The sequence below is a fragment of the Pipistrellus kuhlii genome, unplaced genomic scaffold (assembly GCF_014108245.1).
Source record: "Pipistrellus kuhlii isolate mPipKuh1 unplaced genomic scaffold, mPipKuh1.p scaffold_m20_p_1, whole genome shotgun sequence".
NCBI lineage: Eukaryota > Metazoa > Chordata > Mammalia > Chiroptera > Vespertilionidae > Pipistrellus > Pipistrellus kuhlii.
The window spans coordinates 93512291-93536253 of NW_023425404.1; the positions used below are offsets into that span (position 1 = coordinate 93512291).

A 23963-nucleotide genomic window follows, 5' to 3' on the forward strand; every position below is an offset into this window, starting at 1 on the left:
CCTTCCCCCTCAGTCTGTGTGCGTCTTTTTTTCTGAGGTGGGTTTCTTTTAGACAACAGATGTATGGGTCTTGTTTTCTTATACAATCTGTTACCCTATATCTTTTGATTGGAGCATTTAATCTATTTACATTTAAGGTTATTATTGATAGGTACTCATTTGACGCCGTTTTTATTCTATATCCGTGTTCCTTCTTTATTTCCTATTTCTTTATTTTTACATTAGACCCTTTAGCATTTCTTGTATTGCTGGTTTGTTGGAGATAAATTCCTTCAGTCTTTTTTAGTCTGTGAAGCTCCTGATTTCACCTTCAATTTTCATTGATAGCCTTGCTGGGTACAGTATTCTTGGATTCAGACCCTTCCTTTGCATGACTTTGTATATTTCATCCCATTCCCTTCTGGCCTGATAAGTTTCTGTTGAGAAATCAGTTGCTAGTTTGATGGGGGTTACTTTGTATGTAACTTTCTGCTTATCTCTGGCTGCTTTTAAGATTCTTACTTTATGGTCGTTGTTTGCCAATTTAATTATAATGTGCCTAGGCGTCGGTCTTCTGGGATTCATTTTGCTTGGGACTCTCTGAGCATCTTGGATTTGTGTGGGTTTTTTCTTCTCTATCTCAGGAAAGTTTTCTGTCATTATTTATTGAAATACTTTTTCCATGTCCACCTCAGTTTCCTTTCCTTCTGGAACCCCTATTATTCGAATATTATTTTGTTTTGTATTGTCTCAAAGCTCCCGTAGGCTCTCCTCCTGCTTTTTAATCTTTTTTTCCAGAAGCTGCTCTACTTGGTTATTTTTTTTCATCTTGTCTTCTAGCTCACTGATGCGGTCCTCTGCTTCATCTAGTCTACTCTTGATGCTTTCTATTGAGTTCTTCATGGCAGCGATGTCATTTTTCATTTCTTCTTGGTTCTTCAATTCCTTTTGGTTCTTCTTCAATTCCTCATGGTTCTTACTCATTTCTTCTTGGTTATTATCAAATTTCTCTTCTATTCTTTTTAGCCATCCTATGATCATTACTCTGAATTCTTGCTCTGGTAGGCTGCTTGCCTCTGGCTCGTTTACTTCCTTTTCTGGTGATGCCTGCTCTTCTTTCATGTGCGGGCTATTTCTTTGTCTCCCCTAGCCTCTCTTTTCAGGATGTCTGGTTATTTGGCAGAATGCCAACTGGCCCCCAGACTATCTCCTCTGGCTCTGATCCCTTGTTTCCAGGAAGGGAATTTCCCCCTGCAGTCCCCAGGATATGCCCAACTGTGCAGTCCTTCTCTAGTATTCAGAAGCAAGGGGGTGAAGGGGATCAGGCGCCAAGGTGTCCAGATATTCCTCCCTTGGCGGGACAGCCCCGATTCTTAACAATCTGTCCCGTGTCCCTTGGCGTTTTTTAAAAAAAGTTCGGCTTCTGGGGAAGATTACGTCAAACCTCGCACTGGATGTCGCTGGGCAGGATTCTCGCTGCAGCCTTCTTTGGGCGCAGCTCGGCGCGGGCTGCCAGAAGGGCGCTCCCCAGCTACAGTGGAGGCTGGGCCTCGCAGGAGCTCCGCGGCTACTGTCGGGACCTAGAACCCTCACGCTATCCCCGCAAACTCTGACCTTTCCGTGGGTGATTGAAGAACTCCCTTGAATCCACGTGTTTGCACCGATTGGGGCATCACTGCTCAATGGACTCCTCTGCTGTGGGTTTTCCAGGCCTCAGAGAAGATCCTCCTTTCCTGGTAAGATGGCGCAGCCTTTCCTCCGAGCCCGTAGCTCCGGGAGAGGTCACCGCCTCCGCCGCAGTGCTGGCTGCTTGGTCAGGAAATCCTGTCCAGCGGACCCTTCCTTACCTTTCTTTAGAGTTCCACCGCCCCTTAGCTGCCAATCAATATTCCCTGAGCGACTCAGACGCTGCTTTTATCTGTTCTGGGGCCAGGGTCAGAACAAGTTCGTCCGTACGGTCGCCATCTTCCTCCAACATTATCAGCATTTTAACTCTTGTAAAATGAGAATTTACCTAACTCTTAAGAGTACTATATATTACTTTTATCAGAAATACCACTTTCTCTCTAATGTAAATTGTACCAAATCTTTTTAATTAGTAGTTCTTGGTCTTTAGTTTGCATTTATATCCATCATAGAGATGCATGACTGAATGTTGTAATATCTTAAAGTGAATTTGTAAACTCCAGATTTTGTCTCTAAGCATTCAGTTATTCACATATTTGAGGGCTCATCATCTGACTGGGTTGCATCTGGGAACATAATAGGAAACAAAACAGACCAAAATACTTGCTTTTATGAAGTTTATAGTTGAGTGTGAAGAGATTGATAGACTATAAAGAAAATAAATCCTGAATTTATATGTTACATTTCAAAATGTGTAATTCTATATAGAGTAATAAAGGTGGGATTGGAAACTGGAGTACTGAGGATTCAGGGAATGGAGAAATATAAACCCTTTAAATGATGTGGTCAGGAAATACCCCTAATGAGAAATTCGGAGTGTTTCTGTATCTAGGCACCTTTTAAGCAATTACTCATTTTTTTTATCTTCTGCCATTTCCACAGTGGTTATTGTTTAGGACCTCAGTTCTCTTAAAACCTGATGTATCACTTGCCAACAAGTCTTATTGTATTTACTTACCAGTTTAGATTTGTTGGAGAATAGTTAATGTAAATTCTATATATTTAATACAAAAAAAAATGTTATCAATCAGTTATACAGATCCATGAGCAAAAGGAAGAATTAATGATAGTCATTGATATTTTTGGAGAAGAAGATACCATTTCTTTTATGGTTTTTAAGTGTAATTTAGTTTGTTGTTTTAAAGACTTTTCTATTCTAGCCGAAACCGGTTTGGCTCAATGTATAGAGCGTCAGCTTGCGGACTGAAGGGTCCCGGTTTCGATTCCAGTCAGGGGCATGTACCTTGGTTGCGGGCACGTCCCCAGTATGGGGTGTGCAAGAAGCAGCTGATTGATGATTCTCTCTCATCGATGTTTCTAACTCTCTATCTCTCTCTTTCTCTCTGTGAAAAATCAATAAAATATATTTAAAAAAATAATAATAATAATAAAAGACTTTTCTATTCTAGGTTTAATGTGATAATTCTAAAAAGAATTGATAACTTTTTGATGAGTCTTTGGCCTTAATATTCTGCTGTAACTTTATTTGTTTGGGCAGTCTAAGTCTATTTAAAACTAAGCAAATTAGATATTTAATTTGTTACATTTACTAGTATATCACTGCTGATAGGAAATTTTCAGTGTGTTTATTAAGTTTCAAGCACCAGTGCCTTCTACTGAAATAATAAAGTATAGAGTTAATGATGTATAGTATATATTTTCTATTATTATAATAAGACTACTAGAGGCCTGGTGCATGAAATTCATGTATGGGGGGATATCCCTCAGCCCAGCCTGCACCCTCTCTAATTTGGGACCCCTTCAGTGATCTCCAACCTCCCATTTAGGATCAGGCCTAAATGGGCAGTCAGACATCCCTCTCACAATCCAGGACTGCTGGCTCCCAACAGCTCGCCTCCCTGCCTTCCTGATTGCCCCTTACCGATTCTGCCTGTCAGCCTGATCATCCCCTTACCACACACTTGCCAGCCTGATTGCCCCTAACTGCTCTCCCCTACAGGCCTAGTCACCCCTAACTGCCCTCCCCTGCAGGCCTGGGTCCCCCTCAACTGCCCTTTCCTGCAGGCCCGGTCACCCCCAACTTCCCTCCTCTGCCAGCCTGGTCACCCCTAACTGCCCTCCCCTGCAGGCTTGATCGCTTCCAACTGCCCTCCCCTGCTGGCCATCTTGTGGTGGCCATCTTGTGTTCACATGGGGGCAGCCATCTTTGGCCACATGGGGGTAGCCATCTTAATCTTGTGTGTTGTAGTGATGGTCAATTTGCATGTTGCTCTTTTATTAGATAGGATTAAATATTAGAATTTTCCATTGGTTCTAAGGAGGTATTTCTAGAAAGTATTGGCCCCTTATATATATTTGGGTTAAAATGAGTTTTTCAGTATATGGGGTATTTTTTTTTTCTTGTATTAAATATATAGGAGTTCCAGCCTTTAAAATGTTTGTGTGTGTGTGTCTTTTGAATAAAAGGTGACATCAGTGTAACATTTAAGTTGACTTTTGGTAGTTTTATGGCATAATAAATATTTTCTTTTTTTTTAGCTTCCATGTGGTGGCCTCAAAGGGTAATCTTGAGTGTTTGAATGCCATCCTTGTAAATGGAGTTGATATTACAACCAGTGACACTGCAGGTATGTTTGCCTCCATAGTCAATTACAAAACAGAAAGATACAAGCATTGTCTAATTTTCTTATTCAGACCTAAATGTGATTTTAAAAGAGAAGTTCTTAATTTTCTGGGTTTTTTTTAAGTAGTTGAGAAAATATTTACTTCTGAGATATCATGAGGGAGAGGTCAAGTATAGTAATCCTTTATAAAAAGTATTACTGAACTGATGAGCAGTTGAAGTCCAGTGTTAGTCTTAGTAGTGTTACAGTATCTTAAAATCTCAGGTTTTGAGGAACCATTCAAGGCCATTTAGTTTATATACATTCTGTTCAGTATATGAATCCTATGTGATGTAAAGTAATTTGGCATTTGGTTGGATGTGCTGTGTGATGGGGAACTAACTGCCTTATAACAATAAGAGCATTACCAATAATGATCATAACAAGAATGGCTGACACTTACATAACATGGAAGTGCTTATAGGTACTCACTCCTTGTATCTCTACATCATCCCAATGAGGCTGTGAGGCACTGGGTCCTTTAGTGGATACGTCTCTGTCAGAGTCTGTGTTCTTAATTATTATGCCTCACAAAGAAACCTGTTATATGTTTGGCTAGCTGAGTACATAAAAAAATTACTTCTTGTAGATATATCCCTTACCACAATTTCTTCTAAACTTAGTAATACCTATATCTGTCTTTTAAAATCTTACAATATGCCGAAGCTGGTTTGGCTCAGTGGTAGAGTGTCGGTCTGCGGACTGAAAAGTCCTGGGTTCGATTCCAGGCAAGGAAGGGCCTGTACGTTGGTTGTGGGCACATCCCTGGTGGGGGGTGTGCAGGAGGCAGCTGGACGATGTTTCTAGCTCTCTATCTCTCTCCCTTCCTCTCTGTAGAAAATCAATAGAATATATTAAAAAATAAATAAATAAATAAATAAATAAATAAATAAAATCTTACAATGTAAGTCTTTGTGCACATCACTAGGTAGACCTTTAAGTATTTGAACACAACTATTGCTTTTCTTCAATGAGTATGTTAGTTTTCTATTCATTAAGATGATTGTTCTCAGTTCTCTGGGGCTCTTGATAGCTTATTTCTCTGGATTTCTACTTTGTTGTTTATTTAAATATGAGGTGACCTAGAACAGAGAATTTCCTTAAAAACTGTAATATTTTATTCTATGAGGTCATTCTTGTACAAATAAATACATTCCTATTGTGCCAGGACCGGGCAGTTTTGAGAGCCACGGCTCCGTAATACAGCTTGATATCTGGTTCTCTCCAACTTTGTTCTTCTTTCCCAGGATTGCTGTGGCTATTCAGGGTCTTTTTTTATTCCATACTAGCTGTATCTGTATAGGACTCTCTTTCACGGCCCGCATAGAAAGAGTTCCAGTTCAGGATTCAGGTTCTGAAGAAGGGCCGCACACAAATGAAAAGAGACTTGAAGAAATTCAATTTGGCGATTTGGGGGGCCAGGCGGTAGTCCAACTCTAGTGGGAGAACTACTCCTGCTCTGGCCCTGCCATCCCCTTTTATTAAGACATCTTAAGCAACATAAACAGAAATTTACATGTAGCCCTTAGGCAGGAAATAACAGAAATTTGTAGATTCTGCTTCAGCTAACAAAATCTCAACTAAAGGTTAGAGCAATTAAGGTTTTTGACCAGCCTTCCTGGCTTCCTATCAATATCTCTTTTTCAGTGAAACTGATTTGGTTTCCAGCATCTCCCCCGTTTTCTTTCCTTAAAAAATTTTGCATATGTAGACTAGAAATAAACAAAAAATGAAACAAGCAATGCTGAGAGTCAAATGAAATCAGTCTGCAGTAGTTTCTTTCTGGGCCAACAGTTTTTGAATCCCAGATTCAATGTCAAACAGTTTTTTGAGTCCAAATTTTAATGTCCAACAGTTCTGAGTCCATGTCAGCAATGGTAGAAAAATAGTGGCAATGCAGGTCCGACCTCTGGTTTGGTCCTGGACAACCTGCAGCGATGCACATCTGCTGACTGCTAGTATGGCAAGGCGTCGTCAGCATCTTCCATCTCTGGTCTGTTTTTCCTCTTGTCTTTATGGCTGGAGTATTCCTGTCAATTCTTCTTTGTTGTAGGAATCCACCTGGTCTTGGAGTTGTTTTCTGAAAATATACAAACATATCTCGACCAAAATTAATAAAGAAATCTTTTCTATAAATTTTACTTGGGATACTTTTAATTCTTTGCCCATAATTTTTCTTTGACTTATTTTGGTACTATGTGTGTTTTTCATGGCTGTCTTACTGTGATCATTACAAATGAAAATTGGTTTTCAAAAGAAGAAAAACTTTTCTAGATGTAATTTACTTACAGGACATTTTTTCTTACATGGTATTTTCCACTATCCCCCTTTTTTCTATTAGGAGGCTTTTGGAAAAAAATTTTATAATCCTGTTTTGATAACTTTTAAATTTTAATTTTTTGTACAAAAACTATGACTGCTTTAGGGTTTATTGTATGTTAAACAATTTTACCATGAAATGGACTACCAATAGAAATTTTGGTTAATACTTTAGGAACAGCCTGCTGTACAATTAAATTTTCTTGAATATTAACTCATTTCATTTAGCCAATTTAAATTAATCTGAAAACTTGACTATTTTACTGTCAGATTTAATACTTTAACAACTATTTTAGTTTACTCTGTAAATATTAATGGAAAAGATTATATGCATCCTTGAGAAAGCCCTGAGCACTCCTAGATTTAGGCTGGATTTAGATGTAGGACAGTCGCCATCAGCCACTTCTCTGTTGCTTGGGTCTCAATAAGAGCTGTGCCAAGTCTCTTGTTTGTAGCTGGGTCCCAATCTGAGCTGGACCAAATCTGTTTGTTGCCTGGGTCCCAATCTGAGCTGGGTATGGGAAGCGTGAAGCAGCCAAGGGGCAGGAGACATCCCTCAAAAGGGCGTGTGTTCAAGCCCCTATAGCGTTGGGGGGGTGAGGATCTGTGCCCCACCTCTGTTGGCCCCCAAGTCCTCTCCTGATGGCCCCCAAGTCCCCCCTGCGGCTGTGCCTGTCTTAGGTTGTCCCTCCCTTGAGGAATCTTACCCATCATTGGCTAACCAGCCATCCTCTGGGGCCAAGCAGGGTGATGTGAGGTTTAGTTCTGTCTCCTTGGTAGCCTATGCCCCTATGGCCTCCATGCCCAGTACCTGCCTTGGGATCCTCTCGCCTGCTGGCGGGGCCCCAGCATTGATCACATATCTTGGGGAACCCAGGTTTCTTCTCCAGGGAGAGCCCAGCTCATGCCATTGTGCGAGAGATGGATCCATGGTGCCAGCCACTATGAGGCTTCAACCTCAGCATGAACTGACAACTCAAGCAACAGCTGTGGGCAATTGGATTGTGACGAGAGGGTTCCCCTTTGCAAATAAGGCAAGAAAGGCCAATATAGAATGCTCAAGTGCCTTCCCAGTGAGGCTTTCCACACAGTGGAAGGGATTAAATCCTTTCATGTCCTTTTAAATTGCTGCCAAACATTCGAAAATTAGATTTTTAATTTTGTTTGGAATAATTGTACAATATGCTGTTGTAAAATATCAAAAATTAGAAATAACATTGTAGAATAATACCATGCAAGGATATTCTTTGTTCTAAGCCAATGGCAATTCAAATTCAAACTGGCTGTCAATTTCTTTTTGTATAGACAAGGTCTTAGTTACATTCTCTGCACCTCTCCCAGGAGCAAGTAGTGATATTCCTCTACTTTGGTGCAAGCCAGAAACCTCTCTTTAATTTTACACACAAAGGAGCACTGGTTTGATTTTGTGTCATACAAAAAGGGAAGCTGGGTGGCAACACCTGTGTAATTATACTTCCTTGCCCCCCCCCCATTTTCCTCCTGGATGACCAAGGTGTTTAGTATTATTGGTGACTACATTAGGCAAGGGATCAGCCCACATAAGGGCTTTTACCCATGAACGGTCAGGAACATAAGTCCTGAACACTTCCACATTTGTCCCAGGTAATATTACCATACAGATGAATACTGCTAACATGGCAAGAAAGACATTCTCAGGTGTCAGGCGTCTATACGTCTTCTTTACCATGCACCAGGAAAGTTAACTGCTTTCCTTTGTCAGTAACAATACATGCCTATAAACCTTCTAAAATATTTATATTTATTAATTTTTATTTGATAAGGCTTCCATGCAATTTCAAGTTTATTAAATCTGTTTTAAATCATTTAAGAAGAGAATAAATTTCTTATATTTCTCCGGGGCCTTGGAGCTTTCCAAGAATCATCTCTGTTAAGGCCTTGAAATTTTAACATGGAAAAAATCATCAAACAAATATCTATATCCATATGTGATTTAAATATTATACCTTTTATTATTATCTTAAGATATCAATTAAATTTAGACTAGTTTTTGCATAGAAAATATTTGGTTGAGATCACAGAATTAATCCTTTTTTTTTAATTAGACCAATAATAAGCAACTTATTTTGAATTCCTAATTAGAGAAAACACTTTATTTTCTCAAAAACAAGTTATACTTTAGGTATTTTAATTACCACAATTATATAATTTCTTCCAATTTAATTTGCACTTTGAACCTTTAAAGCTGGCAAATCAAATATATATTGCATGTCCTTGATTAATAACACTTTACATTTCTAAGAAAAATACAAGACAATCAATTAAGAGCTTCAATTCTGTCCTCTAGATTTTTTTATGAGGCAAATTTAAACTTTACTTTTTTATTTTTATAATTAAGCAAACTTCCACAAAAATTTTGCCACAGGAATTTGGAGGAAGTTTGTAGCCATTCAAATGCAAGTTACCAGCTTATTGAGAGAGTGGTCTTCCTTATAGGATTGCCTTGTGTCTCTTTCCTTCCCCACATCAAGCTTACTTTGGGAGAAGTTTCAACAGATCTGGCCACACATTTTTTCATGCTTAATAGATAAAGACAGATCTCAAAAATTTTTTTCTTTCTCTTTTGCTTTCTGAAGTAATAACTATCACCCAATTTGGTCAAGATAACACCCAACTTGCAAGTTCTTTTATAACTTTTAAACAAAGCATTAAGTAATCTCATTTTCGGAGAGCAGGTGGCTCTGCCCTCTCCTGCCACCTTTGAATTTCTCCGCACCAGAGATAGTTTCAGCAGTGGAGTCTCATTTCTTATTACAGATTTTAAATTCCAAACAAGAAACCACATTCTTTAAGTTTACAAACCAAAAATCTATAATAAAGTTTACTTAATATTTATAACCTAATTCTTCCCCATTAGCCTGGCTGAAAAAAGACGTTCCCACCCTACTTACAGTTTGCGACTCTGCAGCTGGCCATGGGCTTTGAGTGTGGTGAATTTCCCTCACCTTTTTTCTGGTGAATCTTCCACACCTTTTCTCGGTGTATTTTTCCTCCTTCGCTCTAGTCGAAAAATACCTTCTCCTCCAGAAGTCCCGCGTTGAAGGCGCCAGATATAGGACTCTCTTTCACGGCCCACGTAGAAAGAGTTCCAATTCAGGGTTCAGGTTCTGGAGAAGGGCCGCACACAAATGAAAAGAGACTTGAAGAAATTCAATTTGGCGATTTGGGGGGCCAGGCGGTAGTCCAACTCTAGTGGGAGAACTACTCCTGCTCTGGCCCTGCCATCCCCTTTTATTAAGACATCTTAAGCAACATAAATAGAAATTTACATGTAGCCCTTAGGCAGGAAATAACAGAAATTTGTAGATTCTGCTTCAGCTAACAAAATCTCAACTAAAGGTTAGAGCAATTAAGGTTTTTGACCAGCCTTCCTGGCTTCCTATCAATATCTCTTTTTCAGTAAAACTGATTTGGTTTCCAGCATACCTGGCCACATGTTACTGTGGCTCTGTCTGATTAAATGGAAAAGAAAGAAAAGAGAAAGCACACATTTCTAATATGTTCAATTTCACAATGCTTGTAGGTATATAATATTTTTTGTCGTTCCATTGTCTGTGCAGATATAGAGATTGTCTGGTTTGCTGAATCTAGAACATGCAACATATAATTGTCCATGTGAGAAGCAATCATGTCTAGATCTAAACTGCACAATTCTAAAGATTGGCCCTGAGCTTTGTTGAGGTGATTGCAAACGCCAATCGAATTGGGAATTGCAATCTCTTATATTGAAATGGCATATCCTTGGAATCATAGGAATGCGAGGAATGAGGACATCTTCACCTTTGAAAGGTCTTATCAAGATTGTTGCCTAAACCAGTTTGGCTCAGTGGATAGAGCATCAGTCTGCAGACTGAAAGGTCCCAGGTTCGATTCCAGTCAAGGGCATGTACATTGGTTGCGGGCACATCCCCAGTAGGGGGTGTGCAAGAGGCAGCTGGTCAATGATTCTCTCTCATCAATGTTTCTAACTTATATCTATCCCTCTCCCTTCCTCTCTGTGAAAAAATTAATAAAATATATTATAAAAAAAAAAAGATCGTTGCTTCTAAGAAGCTGCTCATCAATTGTTTTACTGCAATCCGCTTGCCTTTGCAAAGCTTTGGCTGGTTGATATTTCACAACATGATATTTGGCAGGCCGGTTTTCAGTTGCAGTAGGTGCAGTGGCATCCCTGGCAGATTGAGTGAATTCAAAAAATCTGTTGGATAAGTAACCGCTTCATCTGCTTCCACAACAGTGTTGACGGACTTATATGTGACTGCCTTGCTTTGAATGTTAGACTGAATAATATTGTTAAGTTTGTAGATATCTTTGTTCTTGGCTGCAAGAATAGCTCATTCATTCAGCCAATCGTGATTCTTATAATTGGTTTGAATATTGTGAAATACTTTTTCAACCAATTCTTCTTTTGATGTCACTAAATTGCAGAAGTTATGAGGCAATGAAATTTGTCCTGAGATCAGATCAACCAGCACCTTTCCATTCCAAATTTTCAGCAATTGATGTGAGAATATCTCAGCTGAACGATCATTTTGCAGCTAGACATGCATAATTATAGTTAATTTTAACGTCTTTATGTGTCGTCACAAAGTAGAGTATTTCAGGCAAGCATTTATTTTGTTCACTGGTGTAGATCAAGGAATTACAGGTAATGTTTACCTGAAATCTCCTGCAAGCAATATTAATGCAGTCCCAAATGGTCTGATGTTTCCATGCAAATCTTGCAATGATCAATCAAGAGCCTGGAGCGATTTTTTGTGCGCCATTGTGCATTCATCCCAAACAATAAGTTTGCATTTCTGCAATACTTTTTCTGGATGCTTTGGAAATGTTGCACGTGGGAGTTTCAATGAATTGCATGTTCAATGGCAATTTCAAAGTGAAATGAGCAGTTCTTCCACCTGGTAGCAATGTCACAGCTATTCCGGACAATGCAAGAACTAAGGATATGTCATTTTGGGATCGAATTACTACCAGAATCAATCTAATTAGGAACATTTTACCAGTTCCTCCTGGCACATCTAAGAAGATTTCTCCAACTCTGTTATTGACAGTTTGTATTGTTTGATCATAAATGCCTTTTTGCTCATTAGCTTAGGAATATTTGATTGCACAACGACGAAAGATTACCCGTGTTGTAATTTTGTTCATGACGCAATTCTACATCAAACGAAGCAGCAGTTGATCGATTTATGATGGCATTCCCAATTGATTGAGAACTTTCTTCGTGATATCTAAGCACAAATCTTCAATCATTATCAACATTGAAATGGAATTGTAAAATTGGAAATTTGGAAATCATAAATCGGAAATATTGAAATGGAATCGTAAAATATTTAGTATAGTGTGTGTTGCTTTTACATCAAACAGATGATGCTATTTTTCAAAAACAGCATGTTTTTAACCTGTAACAGGTGTGACATCTATATAATAGTAGGTATAAGGTATATAAAAACATGTGCATATTCAAATGCAAAGTTGTGTCAAAATTTCAAAGCAATCAGTGAAAAACTTTCGGAGCTTTAAGATTTTAAACAAATGAACATTTATATTTTTATTTATATAGATTAATTTTTTGAGAGTTCTAGATCTTTGAAGCATTCTGTTGCTATTTTAATGAGGATTGCATTGAATCTGTAGATTGCTTTGGGTAGTATGGACATTTTAATGATGTTGATGAACATAGTATGTTCTTCCATTTGTCATTTGTTGTGTTTTTGTTTTTGTTTTGTTTTGTTTTTTAAATATATTTTATTGATTTTTTACAGAGAGGAAGGGAGAGGGATAGAGAGTTAGAAACATTGATGAGAGAGAGAGTCATCGATCAGCTGCCTTTTTCACACCCCCTACTGGGGACGTACCCACCACCAAGGTACATGCCCTTGACCAGAATCGAACCCGGGACCTTTCAATCCCCAGGCCGACGCTATGTGTTCTTCCATTTGTTTATGTCTTCCTCCATCTCTTTTCCCAATGTCCTGTAGTTTTCCGTGTCTTTTACCTCCTTAGTTAAATTTATTCCTAAGAATCTTAATTTTTTGGGTGCAATGGTAAATGGGATTGTTTTTTTCTTTTCTCTTCCTGTGAGTTCATTATTGGTGTATAAAAAGGCCATAGATTTCTGGGTGTTAATTTTGTATTCTGCTACATTGCCAAATTCATTTATTAGGTCGAGCAGTTTTTTGATGGAGTATTTGGGGTTTTCTATGAATAGTATCATGTCATCTGCCAATAAGGACAGTTTTACTTCTTCTTTTCCAATTTGGAGGCCTTTTATTTCTTCTTCTTGTCTGATTGCTATGGCTAGCACTTTCAGTACTATATGAAACAGGAGTGGTGAAAGTGGTCATCCTTGTTTTGTTCTGTTCTCAGGGGAAATGAGTTTAATTTTTGCCCTGGAACAGAACAGAGAACCCAGGAATTGACCCAAACCATTGTGCTCAATTAATATTTGAAAAGGAGGCAAGAGCATACAATGGAGTTAAGACAATCTCTTCAGTAAATGGTGCTGGGAAATTTGGTCAGATACATGCAAAAAAATCAAAGTAGATCACCATCTTATACCATACACAAAAAGAAACTCAAAATGGCTAAAGGACTTAAATTGTAAAAATTCTACAAGATTCCAGAGGTAGCAAAATAGCAGACATATGTCGTAGTAATAACTACTGACAAAGCTCCTAGGGCAGTGGAGACTAAGGAGCAAATAAACAAATGAGATTACATCAAAATAAAAAGCTTCTGCACAGCAAAAGGAAACATCAACAAAACAACAAGAAAGCCCACTGCATGGGAGAACATATTTGCCAATGATATTTCAGATAAGGGTTTAATCTCCAAAATTTACAGATAACTCATACAATTTAACAAAAGGAAGATGAACAATCTAAAAAATGGGCAAAGGAGCTAAATAGACACTTTTCGAAAGAACATACAGAAGGCCAAGAAACATATGAAAACATGCTCAAAGTCACTAATTATCCAAGAGATGCAAATCAAAACAACTGTGAGATACCATCTCACACCTGTCAGAATGGCTATATCAACAAAACAACAAACGATAAATGCTGGAGAAGATGTGCAGAAAAAGGAACCCTCCTGCACTGCTCGTGGGAATGCAGACTGGTGCAGCCATTTTGGAGAACAGTATGGTATTTCCTTAAAAACTTAAAAATGGAACTCCTATTTGACACAGTAATGCCACTTCTAGGATTATATCTCAGGAAAGCAGAAACACTAATCAGAAAGGATTTATGCACCCCTATGTTCATAGCAGCACAATTTACAATATCTAACATTTGGAAACAGCCTAAGTGCCCATTTGCAGATGAGTGGATTAGAAAACTGTGGTACATCTATACAATGGAATACTACTATGCAGTAAAAAAGAAGGAATTCTTACCATTTGCAATAGCATGGATAGAATTGGAGAGCATTATGCTAAGCGGAATAATCCAGTCAGAGAAAGATAAATATCACATGATCTCACTCATACGTGGGATATAATGTTCAACATAATTTGATGAACAGGAATAGATCCAGAGACAAATGGCAGGGAGTGAGGTTAGAGAACAGCCAAATGACTTGTATGCATGGATATTAGCATAACTAATGGACATAGCCATTGGGGCGGTGGAGGCTTGCCCGGGTAGGAATGGCTAAATGGGAGGTAGGTTAAGTGGGGAAAATGGAGACATATATAAAACTTTAGACAATAAAAAGAAAAAAATATACATTCCTATTATCCAGACCTGTGTCTAGTAATGCAGGGAGTGAGAAGGAGAGTGAGAGATATCACAACTGAGTTAATAATTGAAATCTTTACTAAACTAAATATATATTAAATTCTAAATATATTAAATTCTAAACTAAATATATATTAAATTCTAAATATATTAAATTCTAAATTGAAGACCAAACTATTTATTTACCACCTTTGAAGGACAAAAGAATTTGTGTTACTTATATATGCATTCCATTGATTTAGAGGAATATTTATTTTTAGAAACTTGAACTAACTATACCTCTGTAGAAATCTTAAGACTTTTTACATTTGTGCTGATTCAAGTGTCTTGACAGGTACTAACCTGTTTTTTAAGTAGTTTTTGTTTTGTTTTGTTTTGTTTTGTTTTGTCTGTGATTCTTTCCTTTGTGGACATTTTTGCTTAGTGGTCAATCTAGTAACTTTTTTTAAAAATATATTTTATTGATTTTTTTACAGAGAGGAAAAGAGAGTGATAAAGAGTTAGAAACATTGATCAGCTGCCTCTTGCACACCCCCTACTGGGGAAGTGCCTGCAACCAAGGTACACGCCCTTGACCGGAATCGAACCTGGGACCTTTCATTCTGCCAACGCTTTATCCACTGAGCCAAATCGGTTTCGGCAATCTAGTAACTTTTGCCCTCCCTCCTTTGTTGGTCAGGCTCAAATGCCTTCCCAAGCTCAGCAGATATAATTTCATACACTCTGTTCCAACATACCTGGCTTAACTTTGTCTTTTGCTTTTGATGTTATTTAGTAGTACTTTTATTTGCTCTGTTTTATTGTGGTTCTCCTTAAAGTTGTTCTTTCCTGAGTACACGGACCTTGTCTCAGTTGTTATTATATCGTTTATTATGATCTAGATCTGAATATTTGATTTTAAGATTTTTGACAAATATATTTATGTATTTTATCTTAATTTCTTTATTTGTGAGCAAAGTGAAAGTATGTTTTAAAAAAAGATTTCAAGTTAATGTGATTTTGAGGTATTTGTGATCTGGGTTTTACCAGGTTATGTACCTTTAGTATAATTCACAGTAGTGAGCTTTAGATCTGATAGTTCTTTGATTTTTCACTGCTCTGTCTCAAGTGGCTGGATTTGAATTTGTGTAAGAAAAGACTTGATTTGACATTTTTTGTGACTAAGTTTCTGTGGCATTTTGTTGAACACTAGGGACTGTCCTCACTGTGCCTACTCCCACCATTCCAGTTCATACAGTTTCTTATTGACAGTTATTATAGTTACTTTTTACAGTGTAAATGTCTTTAGGAAACTTGTCCATAAATAATAACAAATTAAAATTTGAAATCATCACTCCAACTTATTTGTAAGTAGAGAATCTCTTGTATCTGTACCTGTGTAAACACCTGGACTCACTGTTTTCTGTTCTTCAACCTGCTTAGTTAGCTGCTACATAGAAGTGATCAGATTCAAGAAAACTTACCACTTATCTAAACTTATATAAAACTGAATGAGAGTTAAAAGTAAATTTATTTATTCAGGATGAACAGAACATAAAATACTTTTTTCTAGCAAAAAGTTCTAGTTGTGAAGTGCAATTGTTTGTAAGGAAATTTGTGAATTTAGAGAGAAATTGAGAGCATTAAAGAACAAAAGGAGGAATATCTTGATGAAACCCTTATAGTTTTCACTGTTAAAGAGAGATGTTTGGGTAAAGAAGTATAATTAGGAGGTAGAACATTTTCTGCAAATTTACCTTTTTCTTTTTTTTCTTTTTTTTTAATATATTTTTTATTGATTTTCACAGAGAGGAAGGGAAAGGGACAGAGAGTTAGAAACATCGATGAGAAACATCAACCAGCTGTCTCCAGCACACCCTCCATCAGGGATGTGCCCGCAACCAATGTACATGCCCTTGACCAGAATCAAACCTGGGACCTTTCAGTCTACAGACCAACACTCTATCCACTGAGCCAAACCGGTTTCAGCCAGATTTACCTTTTTCAATATTCAGAGTTAACCTTTCAGATTATCTACCCTCCTCCTTATAATTTTCTTTAAATTGCACATTTTAACACACATAGTTGAACATTACTGATTTTCAGAGACAAAGCCTTTTAATTAACTGAATTATAGTTGAAGCATGGAAATTACAGAATACCCTTTCTTTGACTTCTATCTCTTAACTTCCTCTATTTTAGAATCCATGCTGCCTATATGGAAATGTTATGAAAATTCTTGGTATCTTTCTCTTCTTTTTTACTCATCCTCTTTTTCCTTTTCTCTTTTCTTCCTCTTTCTCTTTCTTCTTTGCTGTGCCAATATTTAATTTACTCTGTCTCAGGTACTCCTAGAGATACAGGGCAAATAAGACAAAGTGCTTGTTTTTTATGCATTTGTATGTTTAAATTTTCTTCCTACTTTCATTGTTTTGGTGTGTACTGGGTTGATATCTTATCAAAATATCAACCCAGATGAAACATCTTAGAAACTGAAAGCATGCTTACAAATCGAGTATCCTGTCAATTACTTTTGAAAAAATGAGTCATATTTCTATTATGGAAAAATTCACATGTATTTTAAATTATTTCTTTTATAGGAAGAAATGCTCTTCACCTGGCTGCAAAGTATGGACATGCATTATGCCTACAAAAACTTCTACAGGTAGTAAAAGTGGTTAATATTTTGGCTTTGTTATTTTAATTGCAAACAATAGATGTGTTTTTGGAATTTGAGATCAAAGAAAATAGTGGGCTAACTTTGACTATTAGCTTACATAATATTTTTTTCATCTTTTGTGAAAGAATGTGAACAATAAAGAGCAAAAACTCTGAGGGAAGTGAATTGCATAACTCAGTGTATTAAAAATAAATAACAAAAGACATGGCCTTCCTGTTGACTTTAGTTGGAGATTAGAATTTTCTGTTGTGTGGTATATGGCATAAGATAAATCAAGACAACATAGGATCTATCTATTTTTAATAAACATTCATAACTTAAAATAAATACTATAAACACATGTTTATAGGCAGGCAGCCACAAAATTCTCTGAAGTAGTGGGCTGAGTTTTCAGGTAAAGGGTCCAATCACACATTTTCATAAACATTTTCACCATTAAGTTAAGCAGCAAAACTCATCTTTTTTTTATTCAGTTGTGCAAGTTTCAATCCATGCTGGAAAAAAAACATACAAAATTCAAACTGTAATGTAGTTTATATGTACCAGGCTATTGTAATGTACTGTATGTTTTCCTGTTTGGTGAGATATTAAATTTACAGGATAACATTATTACGTTCGTTTCATGTCAAAATATTTAGTGGCTTATCTAGACTTTTTGGTGTGTTTTTTTTTCATAAATGGAATATTTTAAGATTAAATAACAGCTGTTCATTGGATTTCAGGTATTTAATTTTAAAATAAAACTCTTCTCAATGATAAAGTTTTTGTATTTTAACAGTACAATTGTCCCACTGAACATGCAGATCTGCAGGGAAGAACTGCACTTCATGATGCTGGTAAGCAAAGATTTCACTTGGACAGAAAGAAATACTTGTTAAAATGGCTGAACACTAGCCCTAACCAGTTTGGCTCAGTGAATACGGCGTTGGCCTGCAGACTGAAGGGTCCCAGGTTCAATTCCGGTCAAGGGCATGTACCTTGGTTGTGGGCACATCCCTAGTAGCGGGTGTGCAGGAGGCAGCTGATCGATGTTTCTCTCTCATCGATGTTTCTAACTCTCTATCCCTCTCTCTTCCTCTCTGTAAAGAAATCAATAAAATTTATTTTTTTTAAATGTGTGGAGAAATGGGATATTATAAATTTTTACTCAAATTTGAATATGTATATTTTTGGATTATACAGCTTAGAAAGATTCATTCAGTCAGTATTTACTGGTCAGTTTGCTAGATACTAGAAGTCCAAAGATGAATAAACCTGATCTCAGGGATCTCCAGTGGTAGGGGCTGGGATGGGAGGTGGCAAGGAGTGGGGAGGGAGGGAAGGAGGGAAGGAGGGAGGGAGGGAGGGAGGGAGGGAGGGAGGGAGGGAGGGAGGGAGGGAGGGAGGGAGGGAGAGAGAGAGAGAGAGAGAGAGAGAGAGAGAGAGAGAAAGAGAGAAAGAGAATTAGTGAGTTAGTTTGGGAATTGGCAGGAGAAATGGGAGGAATATTTTTCTCTTTCATGAAAACTACATTTACCTAATTAACATGTCTGAAATTCATTTTTCTAATCTTCAAAATAAAGTTAAACCCAAGCCAGCGTGGTTTAGTGGTTAAGCTTTGACCAGTGAATCTAGAGGTCACCGTTCAATTCATGGTCAGGGCACATGCTGGGATTGTGGGCTCGATCCCCAGTGTGGGGTGTGCAGGAGGCAGCTGATCAGTGATTTTCTCTCATCATTGAATGTTTCTGTCTCTCTTTCCCCCTCTCTTCCTCTCTGAAATCAGTTTTAAAAAGTGAAGTTAATACTACTGCAGTAAGTGGTTATGATTAAATAATGAATACAGCCTGGCATGTGGTAATTTCTTAATTAAGGGTGGTGGTGATTATTTGGTTAGAGGTATTAGTGCTGAATTTCATATCACTCTAATGTACTATATTTTAAAAAAGATTTATACTAATCATTTCAGAGACTTTATTACTCTTAGTTGTATATCTAAATTTATCTGTATTCTTTAGGTGTCTTAAAATATTGTACTTAGAAAAAAAATGGATATTAAGTATTTTTAGAATGTAATGTCTGACCTGCCATCTGACTCTTTTAAGCCTGACACTCCTACAGTTTATTAGAAGGCAGAAAGAAAGAAAGAAAGAAAGAAAGAAAGAAAGAAAGAAAGAAAGAAAGAAAGAGTGAGAGAGAGAGAGAGAGAGAGAGAGAGAGAGAGGGAGGGACGGACTTACCTTTCTTTGCACATATATGAACTATCTGCAGTAGATTAATATGTTTTGCATTAAAAATGCATTATACTTCAAATTTCCTTCATACTTTTATTCCTTAATTTTATTTCAATTTTTAAATATTTTTGTGCTTTTATAATAGTTTAATTTTTACACAATGCATTTTTGTATAGAATGGTATTATTTGCAAAGCATTATTATATACATTATCACTTAAGCCTCCTAATGACCCCTGTGAGTTGCTATAGATTTTACTTTTGTTAATCCTCACCAAAGGATATGTTTTATCATTGCTGTTTTAGAGACATTGGAGAGAAAGGAGGGAGGGAGGAGTGATGGAGAGAAAGAGAAGGAAGAAACATGGATGTGAGAGAGACACATTGATTGGTTGCCTCCTACATGTACCCTGACCAGGGCCTGGGTCAAACTTGCAACCCAAGGTATGTATCCTTGATGAGGAATCCAACTGGAAACTGACACTCTAACCCCTGAACCACACAGGCCAGGGCACTATAGATTTTATTTTTGCTTATAATTTTGTATTGCTGCTTAAATAAAAACAGTAGTTTAGATTCATAAGTGATGTGCTACCAAGATTTTATAGTTATAGAATCATCAAGACAAATTCACAAATTAAATTTAAAATAATTTTAAAAATTTATATTTGTAATCTAATTTGCTATGCTTAATGGGATTTCAAAAATGATTTTGCTGCTCTCTAAAGTATGAATATGACACATGATATTTCCGTTTTCTTATCACCTTTTCCTAGTTTTTAAAAAAATTAATCCAACATTTTTAATAATCACTTTTAAAAATTATTTTAACTGTTTATTGGGGAAGATTTCAAACATGCATAAAGTTAGAATATTATATTAAAACACCTATACACTTTTTTTTGTTGTTGTTGTTGTTGTTAATCCTCACCTGAGGATATTTTTTTCTATTGATTTTTAGAGTGGAAGGGAGAGGGAGAGACAGAAACATCAATATGAGAGAGATACATTAATTGCTTATCTTCCACGCACACATTGACCAGGGCTGAGAATCAAGCCTGCAACCGAGATACATGCCCCTGACTGGAATCGAACCTGAGACCCTTCAGTCCACAGGGCTGATGCTGTAACCACCGAGCACCAGCCAGGGCAAACAGCTATACTCTTTATTCAGCTTAGACAGTTATTATACTATAGCCCCCTTGCAGGAAGATTCCTGCAATAGGGCTTCCTGCTGCAGTTTCTGCTGCCCTGCCTGCTTCCCTCCCTTTTCCCCAACCTCGCTTGCTTGCTTATCTGCAGCTTTGCTTCCTTCTGCAATGCTTGGTTTCTTTCTATGTTGTCTTCAGTCTTCACTCTGGCCAGGATATGCAAATTAACTGCCATCTTGGTTGGGTTAATTTGCATACTCACCCTGATTGGCTGGTGGGTGTGGCTTGTGGGTGTAGCGAAGGTATGGTCAGTTTGTATGTTTCTCTTTTATTAGAGAGGACTAGAGGCCTGGTGCACAAATTTATGCACCAGTGTGGTCCCTTGGCCTAGCCTGCAGGATTAGGGGCTCTCCAACATCCACCAAGTGGTTCCAGATGGCAAGAGGGCTCAGGCCAGGCTGAAGGACCCCACCAGTGCACAATTGGGGCCAGGGAGAGTTACAGGAGACTGGCCAGCCAGGGAAGGACAGTGGGAGGTCTCCAGGGCATATCTGGCCTGTCTTACTCAATTCCCGATTGGCTGGACGTCAGAGGCAAGCTAACCTACTGGTCAGAGCATCTTCCCCTTGGTCGTCAGTGCACATCATAGCAAGCGTTGAGTGGCCTTAGCATATCGTTAGCATAGTATGCTTTGATTGGTTGAATGGCGGACTGGTCAACCAGACACTTAGCATATTAGGCTTTTATTATATAGAATAGTCAATTTTGGTTCATCTATATACCACCACATATTATTATCCCTTTCCACTGCAGTTTTTTGTTTTGTTTTGTTAATCCTTACCCAGGGAGAGAGAGAGAGAAACATTGATGTGACAGAGACACGTCAGTTTGTTGCCTTATCCTCTTGCTGTGACTAGGGCTGGGATGGAATCTGCAACCAAGGTATGTGCTTTGACCAGGAATAGGACCTAAGACCTTTCAGTACCCTGACCAATGCTCTAACAACTGAGAGCACTAGTCAGGGCTCCACTGGCATATTCTATATTAAATTCAAGACATCATAAATTATATTCATAAATAATTCAATTTGTATCTCCAAAAGATAATTCTATTTTGTAACTAAGTATAATACCATTATTATGCTCAATGTATTTGAAATGGTTTCAATGTCAATTAGTCAATGTTTAGTTTTTTCCAGTCTTTTTTATTTTTAGTTTATGCTTTTTTGAGGTGTAATTATATACAGAAATTGCACATAGTTAATACATAATTAATGTGATTATGGACTTTATATAAAAGACTTGCTCGATTAAAGATAGACAGAAATGAACATTTACTTGATATTCTTATACTAGAGGCCCGGTGGTATTCATGCCTGGGTGAATGTGTGTGTCCCTCAGCCCAGCCTTCACCCTCTCCAATTTGGGACCCCTTGAGATCATGCCTAAATGGGCAATCAGACATATCTCTCACAATCCAGGACTGTTGACTCCCAACTACTTGCCTGCCTGCCTGATTGCCCCTAACTGCTTCTGCCTGCCAGCCTGATCACCCCCTAACAACTCTCTTACCAGCCTGATTGATGCCTACCTGTTCCCCTGCTGGCCCGATTGCCCCTAACTGCCCTCCCCTGCAGGCCTGATTGCCCATAACTGTCCTCCCCTGCAGGCCTGGTCATCCCCAACTGCCCTCCCCTACAGGCATGGTCACCCCCAACTGCCCTCCCCTGCAGGCCTGGTCCCTCCCAACTTCCCTCTCCTGCTGACCATCTTGTGGTGGCCATTTTGTCTCCATGGGGGCGGCCATCTTGTGTATTGGCGTGATGGTCATTTTGCATATTACCTCTTTATTATATAGGATAGGTTTTGGTTTTATTATATTGAATTCTACAAAAGAAATGAATGCTGGCTTTATCAGTAATTTTTGTACTAATCTAGGCTTTTAAAAACTTCATGGGAAGTACAAACACAATCCTATTTAATGAAATTAGCAATAATTTTTTTCCTAATTTAAATATGAACTATAGTATTGGCCAGAGAAGACACATCATACAATTTTATAATTTGTAGTAAAACGATACTGCTTTGTGTCATTAAGGATAGACATTGCAGTCTCTGCTTTGGGAATGGAATATTAAATGTATGAGTCATACTTTATCATGGCTCTTTCATAAAAAAGTGAATATGATCCTATGTAATAAAGAGGGAATATGCTAATTGACCCTCATACCCTCACAAAGATGGCATTGCCCACAGCCAATAAGGAGGGAAGATGCTAATTGCCACACCCTCAAAGATGGTGGAACCCACAGCCACAAGATGGTGGCGCCCAATCCCCTCAGCCCACCCAGGACCAGCCTGAGGAACTATCAAATGACTGAACAAGCAGGCTGTGTGGGGTGACCAGGCCGGCAGGGGGATTAGTGAGGGATAACTAAATGACTGAACAGCAGGCTGCATGGGGTGATCAGGCAGGCAGGCAGGGGTCACCAGGCTGGTGGTCGGGGGGCAGTTGGGGGCGACCAGGCCAGCAGATGTAGCTGTTGGGGGCAACCAGTCTTGGAGGGGAGGGGGGGAGGCAGTTAGGGGCAACCAGGCCGGCGAGGATGGGACAGTTGGGGGCAATCAGGCCAGCACGCAGAGACAGTGAGGGGCGATCAGGCCCGCAGGGGAGGCATTTAGAGGTGACCGGGCAGGCAGGCAGGTGAGTGATTAGGAGCCAGCAGTCAAGGATTATGAGGAATGACCAACTGCTGGTCTAGACTGAGGGGTCCTGGATTAGAGAGGGTGCAGGCTGGGCTGAGGAGACCCCATCCCCCTGTGCAGGAATTTCATGCACCAGGCCACAAGTTCTTTTATAAAAATTTATCTAACACTTCATGGGTCAAGTCAGTTAAAGCCAAGTTTAGAAACTTCCTATAAATAGAAAATTTAAGTTTGATATTTATTATCTGTGTTTATCCTTAGGAGAGCAGTATATTCTTGTCTTCTACAAACATTGGTTGGTCCTAATAAATTATGTAATATTTATAATAAAAATTATTTTGTCTAACCCATTTTCAGACAGAAAATTGATGCTTATAATGCTAAACTGAGAGTGAACAATATGAAGCTTGTAACGTAGAAAATGAAGAATTTAACTCTTATATGGACCTAGCAAAACAACACATGTCTTAACAACACCTGTTCATTATTTATCATTCTCCTTTGTTCCTCAAAGCTATGGCAGACTGTCCTTCTAGCATACAGCTGCTTTGTGACCATGAGGCCTCGGTGAATGCCAGAGATGTAGTAAGTCAATTTATGTTTATTCTCATTTTAACTCATGTGTTCTAGCTTTTATGTTTTGGGTGATATGTTGTCTAATACTTATTTTTCTTGTTGTTTAGGATGGGCGGACACCACTTGTTCTAGCTACTCAGATGTGTAGGCCAACAATATGTCAACTGCTGATAGATAGAGGAGCGGATATTAATTCCAGAGACAAACAAAACAGGTAATTTTTTGTTTTTTATCACAGCTCCCCACATACCAGCTGCATACACAGTGA

At 38.2% G+C, this 23963-nt stretch overlaps 1 protein-coding gene across 2 annotated transcripts in view; it reads left to right on the forward strand.

Moving 5' to 3' along the window:
• UACA (uveal autoantigen with coiled-coil domains and ankyrin repeats) overlaps window positions 1-23963 on the forward strand; it is a 136554-nt gene that overhangs the window by 79263 nt on the left and 33328 nt on the right. For both annotated transcript variants that reach the window (XM_036457206.2, XM_036457214.2), the window contains exons 3-7: window positions 4165-4253; window positions 16972-17036; window positions 17830-17887; window positions 23634-23704; window positions 23803-23909. In XM_036457206.2, the coding sequence (XP_036313099.1) occupies window positions 4165-4253; window positions 16972-17036; window positions 17830-17887; window positions 23634-23704; window positions 23803-23909 (390 nt within the window). The remainder of the gene's footprint in view (window positions 1-4164; window positions 4254-16971; window positions 17037-17829; window positions 17888-23633; window positions 23705-23802; window positions 23910-23963) is intronic.